Raw genomic sequence first — 18,624 nt, forward strand, 5'->3', positions numbered from 1 at the left:
TTAAAAGCAGATTCTAATTCAGCAGGCCTAGGTGGGACCCGGAATGCCACCTTTCTAAGGAGGCCCCAGCTGACGTGTGTGCAGCTGATCAGTTGACCCCACTTTGAGCAGCAAAATCACGCAGTATGGTGACATTTACAATGTTTAAAAAAGAAAATAAAATCAAGATTATATGCGACTTGGTTTTTCGCTTATTGGAAATAAAGACCTTTGGCACCTACATTGTTTTCTGTGTTTCTTGATTTGGGCGGATTCCTTGCAGATAACAGTTTTTGAGCCCTCTTTTATTTAGACATGAAACGTGAGAATGATCTGGCTTTAGTGGGACTTCTTTGATAAATAAAATGTGAAGAAAATATAAAACATGTCTTTTTCAAACTCTAAACGTGGCTCCAAGTGGTTCTGGTGTAGCCCTCCAGGGGTAGCCCTCCTTAGCTGAGGACCCTGGCTGTAGGGTCAGGCAGAGCCCGGCGGAGCAGGTCAGGGCGGGAGAAAGGCCCCACCTGGGCTCCCCTGAGCTAAGAACTAAACATGCAAAAAAATCAATAAATGAATAAGTAAACAGCATCATGGACCGATGCGAAGGGCTGGCTTTCGAGAACAGGAGGAGCTGCTCTGTGGACAGGCCATCGTGCAGGGGGAGACCCCCAGTGGGTGGCAAAGGCAGTTTAGTGGCTCCGGACTAACGGCCAGAGACCCAAGCACAGCATCCATGTGAGCCTCAAGGAATGCGGGCAAGCGTTGGACATGACACCGCTGTAGAAATATATGGATTCGGTGGAACCAGCAGGGCTGGAGAGCAAAACCAGATAGAGAATAGAGACATTACAAGAAATTAAAACTACAGGCAATATTGGACATGAACAGATAGGCACACATTCTTTTTTTTTTTTTTTTTTTTTTTTTTGCGGTACGCGGGCCTCTCACTGTCGTGGCCTCTCCCGTTGCGGAGCACAGGCTCAGCGGCCATGGCTCACGGGCCCAGCCGCTCCGCGGCATGTGGGATCTTCCCAGACCGGGGCACGAACCCGTGTCCCCTGCATCGGCAGGCGGACTCTCAACCACTGCGCCACCAGGGAAGCCCCTAGGCACACATTCTTAACAAAAGCTTAGCAAATTGAATCCAACAAGATTTCTTAAAAGGAATAACTCATCGTAACCAAGTGGTGTTTATTCCAGGGATGCAAGTTTTGTTTACATTTGAAAATCAACCAATGTAAATTACTATATTCATAGAGCAAAGTGGAAAACCATATGATTACCTCAAAAATGCAAAAAAAAAAAAAGTGGCTGGCAAATCTAACATCGATTCCCAATAAAAATTAGGCAAACCAAGCATGGAGGGCAAGTTCCTCAACCTGATAAAGGAGTACATGAAATTACCACACTTCACATCATACTTAAATGGCAAAAGACGGAATGTTTTCCCTCTCGATGAGGAAAAAGGAAAGATACCCACTGTCGCCACTTCTATTCAGCATTGTGCTGGAGGGTCTACTCGGCGTGACAGGGCAAGAGAAAGAAGAGCATGCAGGTGGGAAGACCAGAAGTGGAGCTGTCAACTTTCTCCCTAGGCAGCACGATGACCTAGGGAGAAACTCCTACAGAACCTACAGAAAAGCCAGTGAGTTCAGCGAGGTCGGAGAACATAACAACATCCTAATACCAGTCATGTTCCTATACAATAGCGGTGGACATGCAGACCCTGCAATTAAAGTACAGTAGCACCTACCATCACTCAAGTGCACACCGAGGTGTCAGTGTAACAGAATACGTATAGGACATGCATGTTGAATAGCATACGGGGTGCTTTCACTGCCCTAAATATCCCCTGTGCTCTGCCTACCCATCCCTCTGCCCCTTTGCCCCCTGGCAGCTACCAATCCTCTTACTGTCTCCATAGTTCTGCTTTTTCCAGAGTGTCATAGAGGTGGCATCATGAGGCCTTTTCTGATTGGCTTCTTTCACTTAGTTAAATGCATTTCAGGTTCCTCTGTGTCTTTTCGTGGTTTGATAGCTGATTTCACTTAGTGCTGAATCATATGCCATTGTCTGTGTGGGACACCATTTATTTATCCGTCACCTGCTGAAGGACATCTTGGTTGCTTCCAAGTTTTGGCAACTATGAATACAGCTGCTGTAAACATCCGTGTGCAGGCTTTTGTGTGGACATGGGTTTTAGCTCCTTTGGGTAGGTACCAGGGATTGTGCTCCTGGAGCGTATGATAAGCGGATGCTTAGTTTTGTAAGAAATAATCAAACCATCTTCCAAAGAGGCTGCACCATTCTGAATTCCCACTGGCGTGAACGAGAGCTCCTGTCATTCCACATCCCCAGCCCCATCTGGTGTTGTCAGCGTTGCATGCTTTGGGCAGTCTACGAAGTGTGCTTGACGGCCTTTTGAAGACTCAGTTACTGTGCCGGCCTGGTGGCAACCCCGTGCGGCGCAGGGCGGGGGCGATGTCTCCCAGGACACAGTCTGGGCTCCGCGACCAGTGGTGCTCTTGCTCCAGGATTGCTGGATCTGGAATCAAGGGGTGCGAATGGGGTGGCCCCTCTCCCTATTACCTCTCCTGATGCCCCGCAGTATCTGTGCTTCCTGTCCTGTGACTCTCGGTTCTAGAGGGCTCAGTCCCGAGGGGAAGAGAGCTTCCTTGCAGGGACGCAGTGAGGCTTCCTGGGGCTGTCGCTGGAGGCTGAGGCCTGGCCACTTGGGACTCTTCAGGCCCAAAGCAGGGGTGGCAGGGCCCGACTGTCCAGGGTGAGAAGCCGGAGAACCCAGGTCCTCTTCATCCTCCAGGCCGGTGGACAGCCACAGCGATGCCCTCGGGCCCGACGGCTGAGGCTCAGACCCGTTAGAAGCAAAGGTTTGGGTCACCCACCAGGCCACGAACCCCCAGCAGCTGCTCGGGGCCCCAGGGAGCGTGGACGGGTTCATGGAGGAGGGTCGGTGTCGGTACCAGCGCCGCGGCTGCCACCAGGAGTGACGGCTGTGACAGCCGCCCCTCGTCCTCCTTCTGATGGAAACGTGCCTGCGTGTTTATCCACCGCACGCTTTTGTTTTCTCCTCCTTGCTCGTCCCTGGTCGCGTAGGATGCGACGTGAATGGCCGGCCTTATTCCCATGGTCTGCAGGACCGGGCAGCCCACCCAGAAGTGACGGGAGGTCCGGTCCCCTCTTCTGGGGGCGGGGACAGTGGCGATGGGGGCGTCGCGTTGGGTGGGAGGTGACTTTGTGCCTGTCTTCCTTTAGGAATTTGGCTCAAAGGGCGGCTGTAAGCAAGGCATGCAGGCGCGCGGGGGCCGAGATGATGGGCGCGGGGCGGCTAGCCGGGCCCCTTTTCTTAGAAGCCCCTCTGCTCCGTGTTCGCGGTTGAGGGGGTCAGCAGAGACAGTTCTGCACGAGATCTGGAGACCAGAAGGGAAGCAACAGCCACACCGATATTTCAACTCGGACGGTCGACCTGGGGTCACACGCGTAGCATTCGCCTTGTTGGGGGCAGTGTCCCCACTGGCCACGCCACCTCCCGGGCCCGCTCAGCCTCCCTCGGGCCAGGTGTGCCTGTAACCTCTATGACAAAGTGTGCCAGCTTCTCAGGCCGGCTGTCCGCACCGTCCAGGCTGGAGGTAGAGAGAAACACGTGAGAGGGGCTAGTCCATCCTCGTGGGGCCCGGCCTGGCCTCACCTCGCCCTCCACGCCCTCCCCTCTGCCCGTCCTTCCCGTCCAGCTCTGGCCGCAGCAGCTCCCACAGCTGGGGCTAAGCCTGCAGACCAAGCCCTGATGCGTCCCCCCATCCCTGTCTTCCTCTTCTCTCCCTCCCTCTCCTCTTCTCTCTGTCTCTCTCTGATCCAGATAACGAAGAGACGGTGAAACCCACGGCACCGGCATCTGTAAACCATTTGCTGCGCATCGTGTTATTGCTGTGATTTGTGAGTTTTGTTCGCTCCTTAAGGGGTAAAAGAATCGGAATACCTTTGTTAGAGATGTGATTTCAACCAGCGGCTTAGGAGAATTCGATTAAATACCTTTGTGACCGATTTCTAAATATTTGGGAAAATTGTTCAGTATTTAATTTGGTGTTTAAGTGTTCGATATTGTGTTTAAATATCTCTAAAAGTATTGTTTAATAGATTTATAGGACTGAGAAATAGGACATTGAACAAAATACGAGTTTCCTTCTGATTGCTCGAAAGTTCCTCAGCTAATAAAGTATTGATTAATCACACACACACAAACACACACGCACATGCACACGCAACGCACAGAAGGAAAGACAAACTAAAGGAAAGTTTGAGCAACTGCTTTTGAACTTCAAAGGAAATTAACGTGAGTTTGAGCTCGCAGGGTCAAGAGATGAACACTCCAGTGACGAGGGGCAGGGCAGCAGGAGTCAGAGGCCAGCAGAGGCAGGGAAGGGTCGAGTCTTCAGTTAAAACTGCAAAATCACAACACAGTAAGAGCAGCAAGTGGTGGAGCCAGTGCTGGAGAGAATCGGGTCCGAATGCCCAGCAGGGTGGAGGGATTCCAGGACTGGCCTAGAATAAGGCACGATGCAGCAGGACGCCAGAGCCAGGGATGCACAGGGCCGTCCTGACGGGGGTGATAGCGTGACTGAGAAAAGCAGCGGCAGAGGGACCCGAGGCCGCTGCACGGGGCTCCTCTCCTTCCCTCTGCCCTCCTCCTCCCTCCCCACTCCTTGTTTTCCAAACAAAAGGAAAGCTTTCCTTTACCACTTGATTACACGGGTGGGGATCTTTTCTGAAAACCAAGAGTGCGCCACTACAGATGAAAGGTGCACATCGTCCAGGGAGAGAAGCGTGACCGCGGCCGGTTCGCCTTCCACACTTGAGCTGCTTTCTTTCCGTTCCTGACACGTGTGTGTGTGTGTGCCAGTGTGTGCACACGTGTGTGCGTATCCGTGTGCATGTGTGTGCGCGGGGGCTGGGGCTTATCCCTGCGAGCTGCCAGCCCAGCACTTGGTCTCCCTGTGCGTCTGGGTGTTGCTCACGGTCAAAGTCACAAGTGCAAACAGCTGTGCCTGCAGCGCTGCCATCGGACAGGACGCCCCCGTCCCCCAGATGCCTCCCTCGTGCTGCCCCTTAGAGGCCCCGCCACCCCACCCTCTCTGCAACCTGCCCCCTCCAGCATGTCCCTCAGGGGGTCCTGCGGCCAGTGGCCTTGGTCTGGGGCCTCTCTCACTGGATGCACTTCCCTCCTCCCCGTGGCTGGGCCACGATCCACCCCCGTGTTGACTGAAGGGCACCTGGGTGGTTTCCTGGTGTAGGCAACTGTGAATAAATCACTCTAAGTACTTGGGTTCTCATCCCCTTGGGGTGACATTGCCCTCACTGATGATGCATGCTTTGGGGTGAATGTCTAGCGGGGGGTGGCCGGCTTGTGTGGAATTTAATGACAAGTCACTGATTGGAAACCCGCAGCTCTTCCCCAGGGCGGTGCCACCTTCCCTCCACGCCACCCCGCATCCTCGCCAGCACTTGCTACAGTCAGTTTTCTGACCCTTTACGTAAAGGGACACCCTGGGGTGGGGTCCACAGTGGCTGTATTCCTCTTCTTTTTCTCTGGCAGACCCCGATACCCTGATTTGCTGCCTTGTAGCCAGAGGTGGCCGTGTGCCAACCTGGCCAATGAGGTCAAACCAGACATTTCAAAGGGGAACAGAGGCTCTGTCGCTCCTGCTGGCTTCCTCCTATAACAGTGAGGTGATGACGTGATGGCTGCAGGGGCAGCCTCCTTGCAAACACGAGGACAAGAGTCATGAGCTGAGGTTGGCAGAGCACGGGGGACCCTCAGTGGCATTGCAAGCCGCTCCAGCCACCAGGGCTGCCTGCCCCACCCTCGTGGGAAGCTCGAAGATGGAAAAAGTCTCTGTGCTTCCTTGGTGACCCCCTCACCTGAACACCAGCAACATGGGTACAGGAAAAGTGGGCCAGAAACACCATTAAGAACAGTTGTCTCCAGATGGCGGCATTTGGGAGATCTTGATTTTCTTGGTACACCTCTTTCATTTCCCATTCTGGGAACACACAGGACCCCACAAATCTCCAGGGAGCCCACATTCTCTGGAAAGTAGAAGTTAGAAACTTTTGAACGATGTGAGAAATGTAAATGATGCCCTTTTTAATATACAAATATATTTACATATTTTTATTTTTGGCCGCGTTGGGTCTTCGTTGCTGCGCGCGGGCTTTATCTAGTTGCGGAGAGTGGGGGCTACTCTTCGTCGCGGTGCACGGGCTTCTCATTGCGGTGGCTCCTCTTGTTGCGGAGCACGGGCTCTAGGGCTCTAGAGCGCAGCCTCAGTAGTTGTGGCTCGCGGGCTTCGTTGCTCTGCGGCACATGGGATCTTCCTGGACCAGGGCTCGAACCCGTATTCCCTACATTGGCAGGTGGATTCTTTTCTTTTTTCTTTTTTTTTTTTTTTTTGGCGGTACGCGGGCCTCTCACTGTTGTGGCCTCTCCCGCTGCAGAGCACAGGCTCCGGACGCGCAGGCTCAGCGGCCATAGCTCACGGGCCCAGCCGCTCCACGGCATGTGGGATCATCCCAGACCGGGGCACGAACCTATGTCCCCTGCATCGGCAGGCGGACTCTCAACCACTGTGCCACCAGGGAAGCCCGGCAGGGGGATTCTTAACCACTGAAACACGAAGGAAGTCCTAAATGATGCTCTTGATGAATACTTGATCACTTTGGGAATTGCCCTGGTTATAAGAAGTGAAGAAAAGATACAAGAATGTATAGAATCCCAATTTTGTAAAAGAAAAATAGAGGGGAAAAAAGATTAAGGGAAAAGAGACAGATGACTGCCCTTGGTGACCGCTGGGTGGAAAGTGTGGGTGGTGTTGGAGGGCCTCCCCTGTCCTAAATGTCTGATGGGAAGCAGGCGTCAGAGCCATCCCAAGCCAGGAGCTCCCATCCCCACCCTGAGGGGCCCCCCCAACCCTTGCTCAGGCCCCTTCAAGGGCACAGCCAGTTGGTCCCCGTCGCCGTGCCCTCGCCCTGCTGTCTCCCTGGCCCTGGCCCTGCTGGTGCGGCGGTGGGGAGGTTCCGGCCCCTGGGGTGTGATCCTCCCTTGGAGGCTGCTTTCATCCTCCCCGACGGTTGCCTCTGCGGAGCTGGATGGGATACGGGGCCCTGCCAGGCACCGCGGCCCTCGAGGCCTCCAGCGGGAGGGAGTCCTCATGCCAGGTTTCCGGAGAGCCAAGCTCTGCACGGCGCACCTGATTGCGTGTGAGTGACTTTGGCTAAACGGGGTCACGGGTTGGAGCCGTCAGGGCTGGTCCTGGAGGAGAGCAGGGGAAGCTGGCAGCGTGAGGACAGAGCTGCGGGCGCCGCGGGAGTATATTCTCTGCAGCAGATAAAGCAGGGGTTGGGGAGGATGCAAATGTCCCAGCTGTACTCCAGGGACGGAGGATTTTAAAACTTGGGCATTATTTTCCCCGACGTTTTGGGAAAACTGCTTGGACATCAGCCTGCAGGCCGGAGGGACTCACGCGTTTTGGAGCCGGGCACCGTGCCCAGCCCTGCTCGGCGTCTATCCTGCAGGATTCGGGATTTCCTCTTTGGTGGGACCTCGCCGTAGGGCGGTCTTCCCCAAGGTCAGGCTAGCGCGGTGGGGTCTCCGTAGATGAGCGGCCACCCTCCAGGCCTCGCCTGGCCCGACGCCTTTCTGAGACGGCAGTGATGGCGGCGTCCCCTCGCGGGACCCCTGCTTTGCGGCACTTTCCCCTGGTTTGTCGTGCGCTCAGCCGAGTAAACCAGACCGTAAGCTACTGACTCTCCAGCCCAAGGGGTAGAGCCTGTCCTGCCCGAGGGATGTTTTCTGGCTGTCTGGGCTCACGGTGGGCATTGGGTGCACAAACTTGTTGAGAAGCTAAATGCTGGCACAAGGGCCACCGCGTTGGGGCCAGTCACCGGTGGCCCTGAAGTTCAAGGGCAAGGCCCACACCTTTCTCTTCTCCTCCCAGCGGCGGCCGCTTCCCTGACCTGAAGGCACCGCATCTGCTGGTGCAGCCCCTGCCCCTTATTCCACCCAGCAAGGTGCCTGGGCCACCAGCTCTGCCTCACCACACGCTCGTGACCAGCCCAGTGCTCCTTTAAGGCCCGAGTCAGCGGCCGGGACTTTTGGGTGCCTGCCGACCCTGTCGGTACCTTTGTCGATCGCCAGCCCCACCCCCACCCGGGCCCACGTCTCTGTCATCCCCTGACCGTGCGCTTCTCCGTCCTTCCCTTGGTGGCCTCGGGCTTCCTGCTCGACATGGGGTCCTGTGCTGGAACCATCCCGGGAACGGGGTGCATCCGGCAGGCGTCTTCAGGCCAAAGGGCACCGATGCCCACACCACGCCGACTGCCAAGAAGCGGGAGCTGACGCATCCCTCTCCAGACCCGACTTTCCAACGCGATGCCCCACGAGACAGAAAACCTTCTGTAGATGCTTATTCTACTTCAAGTAACAAAGCTATGAAGCTCCATGTTTTAATGTACAGTGATATAATACTTTGCAATATAAAATACAATTTACAGAAATTTCTATCAAGTAAACCTAAACAAACACACTTCATTTTTTACATTTGTTGTAAATTAGAAAAATTTTGTTTTACACGTAAAAAAGCCTTCACATGTCGTTAGATGTTGGAACTCGTCGCCACTTTAACGTAACCTAATGACAGGGTCTCTAACACCAATCACTCCAAATTGCTAAGTTCTCGATGTTCTCATAACTTACACGTTTGTGCTAGAAACGGAAAAATCTGTAGTGATGTTCAATGGAACAGACTCCAAAGAAAAAATGAAATTCTCTCATTTTATGTTTGCAAAAGTAACTTTATGAAAATATAAAAAAATTATCAAAGTTTCTTTGTACAGTCAAATAAATGAGCACGTTTTTTCTCTCTTTCGCACTTCAGAAGTACTTGGAAAATACACATGACGAGAAGCGGTATACTGTGTCTCACAGTGAAAAGCTTTCTAGTTGGCACCTCTTAAGCTAGTATCACTATTTTCATCTCAGGCTTTACACAAATATTGTTCCGTTTCAACGACAAACGTTGAGATTTGTCACCTGACAAGTACCACAGTGCAGAGCTCGTGCACCTTTCCCGGGACAGAGAACGAACCGCTCAGATGGTAAAGTTCAACAAACAAAAACGTTCCTGATTATCCAAATCAAAGAAACCTACTCCCTCCACCCACCCTGCCTTTTAAAGTACACTTGATTGCTTTCTTTTCTCACTTTCTTTAGGCTGGTAAAATTTACACCTTTCAAAATAAATTGTTCTTTAAAATTCCACAATTTCTATGCAGATGTTGCTTTTAATCCTGTTTGGGGCTGGGGGGAACATGTAAGGCGATACCTAAACACTGAGCAACACCAAGAAATGTGTTTTTGTTTCCGGGTTGAAATTTGTATTTCAAATTTCTTCATGACAAGAGAAAGATGCACCTGTAAGTCTGGTGTATCTCAACATTCCAGAGACGAGCTGACACAGCCATGCACAGAAACACGCGGCCGCCTGCCCCGAACCCTGTGAAGTTAGCTTCTGGAAACAGGTATCACAGATGAGAAGATGTCAGGAAAGGTATGGCTCTGAGGTCCACTAAACTCCCTTAAAATTTACAACAGTCAAGTTATGAGAAAAGATAACTTTATACTCTGAAAAGCAATATGCTCTTGTAGATACTTTCCCATTTCAGTACATTCAAATGGACATGTTAAAGACTTCTTAGTTTTTTGTTTTTATTTAAAAAGCGTCAGAATTGTAAAGGTGTGAAATTTTGTAAGAAATAATCACACACAAAATTACAGTAATTTCTCAAGTCCAGAAGGTTCTGTCCTGTGCGTCAGCTCCCAGCTCTTTCCAAGACCACCTGCTTAGCATGTGAGCGCGGCTTCACGGGCGGCCCTAGGTCTGGGTGGCGGGGGCTGCGCCCCGCGGGGCCTCGGCCTTGGAGTCCCGGGGTCGCTCCGGGCTCAGACTGCGGTCCCTGCGGTGCTCCTCCTCGCGGGCCTTGTCGCCTTCGTGGTCCCTGCTGCAGGACCTCTCCCGCTCACGTCTGCGGTCGCGGTGGCAGCTCCGTCCTCGGGCCCAGTGCCACTCGCGCCGCTCGGCCCTGCCCTCGTTGCGCTCGCGGCCGCGGTCCCACTCGCGGCCAGTGTCCTTCTCGCGGGGTTGGTCCCACTCTCGGCCTCGGTCCCAGTCCTGCTCGCGGCTCCAGGTCCGGGCGCGTTCCCGCTCCCATGGCTTCCCACGCTCCCGCTCGCGCCGCCGGTCCTCGAGGGCCTGCCCCGGGCGGCTGTCGGGCGGTGGGGCCTCGGGCTCCTCCGGGGCCTTGTCCCGGGGCCGCCCCTTGCAGCCTGGGCCTCTGTACTCGTGGCCCCTGCCCTCACGGAATTCGGCCTCGGGGCCTGGGGCCGGCGCGGTGGGTGGCTGCGCAGCTCCAGCAGCGCCCGGGGCGCCGGTTTGGCTCTGGAGTGGCCGGGCCCTGGCAGTGGAAGTGTGGAAGCACCGATTCGCTCTTCTCCGGGAAGGGAGTGGCCCCCCGGGGCCCCCCAAAGGGCAAGGGCGCCGCTGCCCTCTGGCCGGTGAACCTGGGCGGCGAGTGGACCCTCTGCTCTTCGAACCGCTGAGGCTGCATCCCCCTGGGTCCCGGCACGAATCCAGGAGCTTGGCCCATTGGGCCTTCAAACTGCCCAGGGTGTGGCCCCCTCGGGCCCACAAAGTGGCCCGCGGTGGGGGCCTCTCTGACCTCTGAACTGAGGGGGAGGAGGGCCACCTCGGGGTCCTTTGAACTGTGACAGCAGAGGCCTCCTCTGGCCCCCGAACTGGAAAGGCGCGGTGCCCGTTTCCCAGGAACGGGGCCTGCTCGGGCCCCTCGCTCTGGCCAGGGGGGCCCGAGGCCTCACCGTACGGGGCCTCCGGGAACTCCCTCTTCTCCCCGTGGGGGTCCTTGCGGTCTCCAAATGGAGGCGGCCCTGCTCCCCTGGGCCCGCCCACGTGGGAGACGGGTGGGCCCCTCCCATCCCTGTAGGGAGGTGGCCCGTGTGGCCCTGAGAACAAAGAAGGGATGGGCCCGCTTGGGGGCCCGAATCTGCCTGGTGGAGGCCCCCCTCTCGGCCCATCGTTATTAGAATTCTCTTCCGAGAACGGAGGGACTGGCCCCCGTGGGCCTGTGAAATTGGGGCCGTGAAGGCCCGACATCCCGAGAACGCGCGGTGCAGGCTCCCGCTGGCCTTGGAACTGGGGCCGAGGCCCCCCTTTCTCTGCTGCGGTGGGGAACGTGCCGGCCCCCTCAGCCGGCCTGGGCTGTGGCTCTCTGTCTCTTTCGGTTTCAGCTGCCAGGGAGTCACGTTTTTCCGGAAACTGAGCATTTCTCTGATCCTCGTACTGGCAAGAGCCCAGAGGTTTTTCCTGACAGGCGTACACTGGACCCGAGAAAGAATCCCTTCTTCCGGGAGGGTGGAAGGTCTGGCCGTCGTGCTGCCAAGGGAAGAGGGGCTGGAAGGAGGTGCCCTGCAGCGTGGGCAGCAGCACCTTCCGGGCAGGCCTGGCCGCGCCCTCCGCGCCCGCAGGCCCCGGGCTTTCTGTGGGCTCGCGCAGGGGGCCGTCCTGCTTGGCTGGCAGTGGGGCCTCTTCGCCCGGAGCCCACGGTGGAGGGGCTGACTCTGGCTCCTCCTGGGCTGCAAGTGGCCCCGGGGGAGCAGCGGCCCCTCCGGGCGCTACTCTGGCCGGCGGGGGCCTTGGGGCGCGGCCTCGCTCTCGTTGCTCTCCGTGGCCAGCCGCCGGGCCTGCCGCGGATCCCGGCTCAGCCGCGCCTCGGCGCTCGGGCCCGGGGCCTGGCTGCCAGCGGGGGGCGCGGCCGCCTTGGCCGCGGCCTGCGGCTCCTGCAGCAGCAGCGCGGGCTTGGGCGGCGGCGGCGACATGAGCGCGTCCGACACGGAGAAGTGGGCCATGGAGGCCCCGACGGCCGCCCTCTGCTGCCTGAGCGCCTCCTCCTGCTCCTCCACCTGCTTCTGCTGCTCCTCGATCTGCTTGGTGAGCTCCTCTATCATCTGCTGCCGCTCGGCCAGGGAGGGCGCCTGCAGGCCAGGCCCGCCGTGCGCGTCCACACACATTCTGGTGGGCAGGTCGTCCACGGTCACTTTGGCTTCTTCTAGGATCGTCTCGTCCTCCGGGTCATAGGCCACCTCCTCCCGCTCAGCTGCCTCCGCGGCCTTGTCCGCGTCCTGGCGTCTCCCGCGGTCTCCGAGCTGACTGCCCAAGGCTCTCTCAGGACCGTACTCTTCCTCGGGGTCATACGGCCTGTCGTCTTCCTCCTCCTCCAGAGCTCTGTCTTTGGAGAGCTGACCAAACTGCTGGACAATTGGGTCCAGCAGAAGCGCCGACGGCACCCCGCCGCCGGCTTTGACTCTCGAGTCTTGGTGGGGGGCTGGGGCCGACTCGGCAGGCTCTTCGGTGGGGGTGTCAAACGCCTTCTTCTTCCCGAAGAGAGTCTGCAGGATATATTCTAGGGGTGAAGAAGAGGAAGTGACAGAGGAAGCGGCCACCGCAACCGTCACTGACGCGGGTGATGCTGTGACAGTGTTCGTGGCTCCTGGTTTGAGCGACGACGGTATCTGTAACCTGGAAGATGAGGCCGGCGCACCTGGTGCTTCTGGAGGAGGGGCTGGGGGTGGGGGAGACCCCGGGGGTGTGGTGCTCACAGCCGCGTTCCCTGGGCGCAGCGGGTACTTGCGGGGCTTCTTCTCAGGGAGCAGGGCTGCTGGCATTCTGGGGTGGACGGCATCCATTTCTTCTTGTGTCTGAATACGGGGCCGCTTCTCCTCTGTCTTGTCTAATTTGCCAGCATTTGAAGGCCGCTGTATTTTTTGGCAGATTACTAACCCCAGTATTATGTTTGGACGCGGTGACTCAAGACCTAAAAAGCAAAACAGTTGTGCAAATTTTAGAATCGAATTGTAGCTTTTGTCCTTCAGGGGTCAACTCTGGGTGTGAAGGGCAGCGGGGGGATGGTTTCCAGAGGGAGGAGGAGGGGGAAATTCTGTGGCAAAATAGAACCAAGTGTTCGAAGACCGGCCGCAAAAGACGCAGACTGCACCGCGCACCTGCCCAGCCTGACGGGCCCACAGACCACAAAACCAAGGGCCCAATGCACACGCGCATTCGCCCAGTGCTAAAATTATTACAGGTTTTCCATTATACACAACGCTAGGGTAGAGGCGCGCTGGGGGAGGTGGGGAAGGCCAGCACGCACACACTCCAGGCCGTTCACCTACTGGGAGTGAAGCCTGTATGTACCAGGATGTTTTCTAAACAAACTCTTAGCCGTGTACCTTCATTTGCCTCTTGCTACAAATCAGGAAGGCAGCACCCCCTTTCGACTTTAACTTATGAGCTGCAATATGTAAATTAAGCTATTCATACTAAAATTAAAGGTTCAATTAAGGACCAATTCTACAACTCAATTATAATGATCAACAAAATTATACGGATCGATATAGCACACGCCCTTTGGTAAGTTCATGAGTCACTGGTGTCAAAATGACAATTGATGGGAAAAGTGATGCTGACCAAAATGCCTAAAACAAATGTTCTTGCAGGTTTAGAAAGACATTCAATGACCAGTAACTTCTCAAAAGCTACCGAACGCTCAGGTCTCTGTCAACACAGGACGTGCGGCTTAAAGCCCAAAGGTGTTCAGGACAGGGGCAACAGAGGACACACCACGTGGAGAACACGCTGGGAATTTCAGAACATTGCACAGTTCTTAAAACATAATGATTTCTTAACAAATTCTTGGTCCACACATTCTGGATTGTGGTGCACTGGACCAGGAATGCTACTGTTTCTGTACGGCTCTGCCACCCTCACAGTAATAACAAACCTGGAATACCAACAGGGGAACAGAGAAGCCCACGTCACAGATCAGTAAGTTAGGGAGAAACGATAAACACGGCACCAAAATTTTGTTTCAACAGCATATTTTAAATTAATCAAATTGTATAAACTCAATTTACACATAAATCACTATTGTGTAAAAGACATTCATGCTATATATTTTTTGTTGACTCACTAAAAAAGAAAATCAGCACTGTTTTTCCTATTCTTTCTGTGATTTGAAGTTGATCACAGATCAAAGAGTTGTCCCTAGACACCCACTGTGTAGTTCTGAGCGCCTGTCACCCTTCCTAAATTCCAACAGAGACGGGGTGACATGCCGAGCACGAGGGTGGCGGATGTCCCGTCCCGCCCCCGAGGAGGAGGAAGACCTGGCATGCCAGAGGGAGCTGGGCTGGCCCAGCATCCGCATGGATCGGCGAGGTACTGCTGGCGCCCCTCCCCACTGTGCTCAGCGCCTCGTTTCACAGGCTGACATTCAAGGGCTGAGGTGCCCATGAAGACACCCACTCATGATAAGAGGAATGGCTTCCAGAATGTCCTCTGCCTGCCCTTCTAATGACAGTGGTGACTCAGGGGAAGGAGGAGCTGGGCAAAGGACGGCGTGGACACAGGAAGGCCAGGCCCACTGCACTGAGCATGGCATCCAGATGGTTCTGCTCAGATGTGAAAGATGCTCTATCAAGTTCGCTTTCTAATCAAAATGAATTATTTTAACTTAAAATAGTAAATCTCTCACTCGCTGTAACAGCCACTTACTGAATAATTTACAGCTCACTGATATCCAGTCTGGGGCATAGTCAATAGCTCAACTGGCTCTCGTGGCCCTCTCTGGACCGACTGTCACCGACACGGCCCCAGAGCTGGCAGAACAGGTCCCCAGCCGAGCCACACGCTGGAGCGTTGGCCAGCCCCGTGAGCAGGAGCAGCAGAGGAATGTGCTCGGCCACGCGGGCGGGGGCGGGGAGGGCTGGGGAGCCCTGGCCGGGGGCGTCCTCTCAGCAGCCCAGGGCCCACGACTGTCCTCACTGTCCTCAATGCAGATGGGCTATGCTACCTGTGAAGAGCTAAACCTCTAAGGTGCCAACACCAGGGCTTGCGGCATGAATCACGTTTCAGGTCAAAGATGCTGTGTGTGGAGGCTAAGGCACTGCGTTAAATCCAGGGAGATGGGGTCCTGTCCTCGGGAGGTGTGCCAGCCCTACAACTGGCAACAGCTTTATATGCCTCCTAGCAAAAATGATACACCCCAGACTTGGCAAAATTCTCTAGACTCTACCCTTTGCGGTCACAGGCATCACAGCTGAGGGTAGGATTCAATTACTTAACATTTACATTTGTTTCGAAAACAGTAAACTCCCTGGAGACCAGCATCTAACTAAGCAGCTAGTATTTTTAAATGCTTTCAGCTCTCAACTACTTCATCTACACACACCCATAAGCGATCTAACAAAGCTCCAGAGTTGGAGGAGTGTTAGTTATGCATTTCTCCACTAATCTTCCCCAGGATTTTACATTTGAATTGGGCTGTTTTTGAAGCAGTCAAACCTTCTCTACTTCCCCTGTGCACGTTATGGCTGCATGGAGACTTGAAATGTAACTAGCACCGTGGAGATGACTGACTCGTGGAAGAATATGATTCACAGTGCTACCGGGGTCTCGGCAGTGACCTTCAGGGAGGTGAGGGCACGTCTGGCTCCACCCCGCTCCGCACCCTCACGACAGGCGCCTGGCAAGGGCACGGTGGACACAGTCAAAGGGCTACTACCACTGGGGCGGTGGCAGGGGCAGCTTTCCCCCGAAGGCCCCATTTTCTGCCTGGGGCCCCTGTGGGCGCGCCCACTGTTGAGTGTGACCCCTGGAGAGGAAAGGGCGCCCCGAGACGGCGCAGCAGCAGTGAGCACGCTGGCTGCGTGCAGAGACAGGGCTCCCTCTGGGGGCCCGGGGCGCCCCGCCGGCTCCGCACAGGGCCTCTGTCCCATGGTTACAAGGGGGGTGCTTACTTACCGACCTCCCTTTGAGGGTAGTGGTGAGGCTTATGACTCATCAAGTAGATGAGAACTAGGTGGGAGGCCACTGAACTATCATTTCCAGACAAGGGGTACTGGTCAGACTGAGCACCGGGGTGTCGGCACCCCTGCCCGACCCCCTCCGAACTGCGGGAGCAAACGTGTCCACAATGAACCGTCTGGTTGAAACGAGCCTTCCTAGCTGCATGTAGGTCCCCGAGTCTTCACGGTGAAAGAACGGGTCAGCCCCAGACCACCCGTACAAAGAGAGAAGTGGACAAACCCAGGGACGCGGGACAGCTGAAAAGGTGTGTGTGGATTTCCTGAGCCAAGACCCAAACCAGGATCTGTGTCCGGGTGTGTCAGCAACAGGGCCGCGGGGGAAGCAGCCCCCATGCACCTTGGACGTGGCACAGCGGGAGACGAGGTTTAGTTTTAATTAATAAACCAGCTGAAAGCTGCCCAACTATCAAATGAGGCTTTTACCCCTAAATCAACCTGGCATGCTCCACTATTCAGTATTTACAGTGAACACCTTTTTATGGTCTGAGTCCGACAAGACAAAACGTCCACACCTGCGGGAACAGAAACTGTGCTAGAGTTAGCAACAAACATCCTCAAAGAGGACTTGGGCAGAGACCCAGCAAATACAGGGAGAAGCAGCTGCCCGCCCGCCACACTCGGCTCCCATGCAGACTTCGCCCGCTCCCACTCTTGGGTCCCTAAGACCTGAGCAAAGCCAGGGCTCCGCGTCCCAGTGAGGAGAGCGTCGTCCATCCGTCCGTCCGCCCGCCCGTGTCCAGGCGCCCCCAGCGCAGCACCGCCGCCTGCACAGCCAGAAGCACACTGGCGTCGGCTGAGGCAAAGCAAGGTGGAGACAGTCCTCCCTCACAGTGCACCTGGATGGGCACCAAGAGCTACCAAATGGTTCAAATTCAGACAAACAATGGCCAGTTTCCATGAAATATTCATTGATTTCAAAGGAGAGAGAAGCACTTTCCATTCAGCACCATTTTGCCTTTGATTACAACATCTGTACACAGCTACGCAGGAAGACACGCAAAAACTGAAGACGTGCTTTTATCTGACAATACTGCAAGTCACGGAAACGGTCTGCTGTTCAGGAAGCAGTTAAGAGTGAGGACAGAAGGCAGACACCACGGATGGAGCCAGCCTAAGAGAATGGACCTCTCCCGGCAGTGCCTCGGAAGGCAGGTCCCTGTCCTCTGCTCAGGGTGGTCCACACCTTAGATGCCCGAGGGCCCTCGACAGGCGCCCCCCACCCCCTCGGGAGGGCCGGGCACCCTGGCCTAGGCCCAGCGTCCCATCTGACTGCTCTTCCTTCCGTGAATAAAGCCCTTAGAATTAAAAACATATATACTAAATTAAACAAGCTGAGATTTAGAAGCCCTTCGATTGAAAAACAAAGTCTTTAAAAGTTTATGGTAAAATTTCCCGTACAATCACGTTTCCAAAACCCCTCCTACTACTTTATTTTAATGAAACATTCGTTCTCTATTGTGGAGGAACACCTGCAGGCTTTTGAGCATCCCCTTCAGGAAGTGACAGCCTTGGCAATGCAGGTGGAGGAGTGATGTCCACTCCGCTGGTCATCAAGTGTGGTCACTTAGCAGATGAGGTGGGCGCCCTGCCCAGCCTTCCTTGTCCCCGTGTCACCCCGGAACACCCAGCGCGGCCCCCTCCCTCTGCCAGCCGGGCCCCAACCCAGCACTGCACCAGCTCCCGCCGCGGCTCCAACCGGGGGTTTCCTCGGTGGCCCCCGCACCCCTGCCTCCTCACCACGCCTGACCTCGTCCACCTCTGCCCCCCTCAGGGTCTGTGTGTGGCCCCGAACCTGGCAGCCCCCTGCTCGTGTGACAAGGTGCACCGGGACGGTGTCAGGCAAGACCCCATCGCGGGCTCTGCAGGTGGAGCCGTGAGAGGGGCTCCAACACGGGTGAAACAGGGCTTCGTCACCTCCCAGGTCCCGCTGCTACAGACGCGCAGAGTGTGCGTGTCACAGGATCTACGCTCACACTAGGCCCCGCACGGGCTTCCGCCCTTGTGACTGACCGGAGGCTCTTCACGGTATCGGGAAGTCGGTTTCACCACCGTCACCGCTGCCTCGGGAACATGGTGTCCAGGGAGCCGGCCGGCGCCCCGGGAGCTGCCCGCCAAGAACCTCAGCCACAGCCCTCCCTGCTGCCCGTCAGGCGGCACCGCTTTAGCGCGAGGAGTGGGACAGCCCTCCGGAGAGCTTAGCTTCTAACATGTTTGGCACTGAGACAGTTCCGTGTGTTGTGTCAGGGGACACGAGCCCTGCGGTCACGGGGACCGACCAGGACGCTGGGCCCAGCCGCAGAGCTGCCGGGGCGCGTAAGTGCCTGGCCGCGGCAGGGGCGCTGGCCATGGACACGGAGGCGCCGGGCGCGGGCGTAGCTACTGCCTGTAGAAGCAGGTGCTTCAAGAGCCTTCACCGCGGGTTGCACTCAGCATCTTTTAGGCTTAGCCGTTTTGGGGGCGCCATGGACAAGGAGACACTCCCATTTAGGCGAGACTTAAGTCCCGTCAACTTCTCAGGGTTAAGGGGAGTTGGGTCCCCAGAGACCACGCCCCCCTTGGAATCACCCTTAGCTCCCTTGAGAAGCCTGAACTTTCTTTCTGGTCAGCCTGGAAATAATTCTTTAGAAGCAGCACTT

The 18,624-nt window shown here is 55.8% G+C and overlaps 1 protein-coding gene across 1 annotated transcript in view; it reads right to left on the bottom strand.

Annotated features, from left to right (window-relative positions):
* Window positions 1–9,910: 9,910 nt before the first annotated feature.
* Window positions 9,911–18,624, bottom strand: part of LOC307053240 (death-inducer obliterator 1-like) — a gene marked incomplete at its 5' end in the record, with an annotated part of 28,651 nt that continues 19,937 nt past the window's right edge. The window contains 6 exon segments of the mRNA XM_079704595.1: window positions 9,911–10,438; window positions 10,441–10,488; window positions 10,491–10,755; window positions 10,757–10,862; window positions 10,864–11,756; window positions 11,759–12,936. Coding sequence (XP_079560721.1) covers window positions 9,924–10,438; window positions 10,441–10,488; window positions 10,491–10,755; window positions 10,757–10,862; window positions 10,864–11,756; window positions 11,759–12,936 — 3,005 coding nt within the window. The 3' untranslated portion in view covers window positions 9,911–9,923.

The sequence above is a fragment of the Hyperoodon ampullatus genome (genome assembly GCF_949752795.1).
Source record: "Hyperoodon ampullatus genome assembly, chromosome: 5".
Classification (NCBI taxonomy): Eukaryota; Metazoa; Chordata; class Mammalia; order Artiodactyla; family Ziphiidae; genus Hyperoodon; species Hyperoodon ampullatus.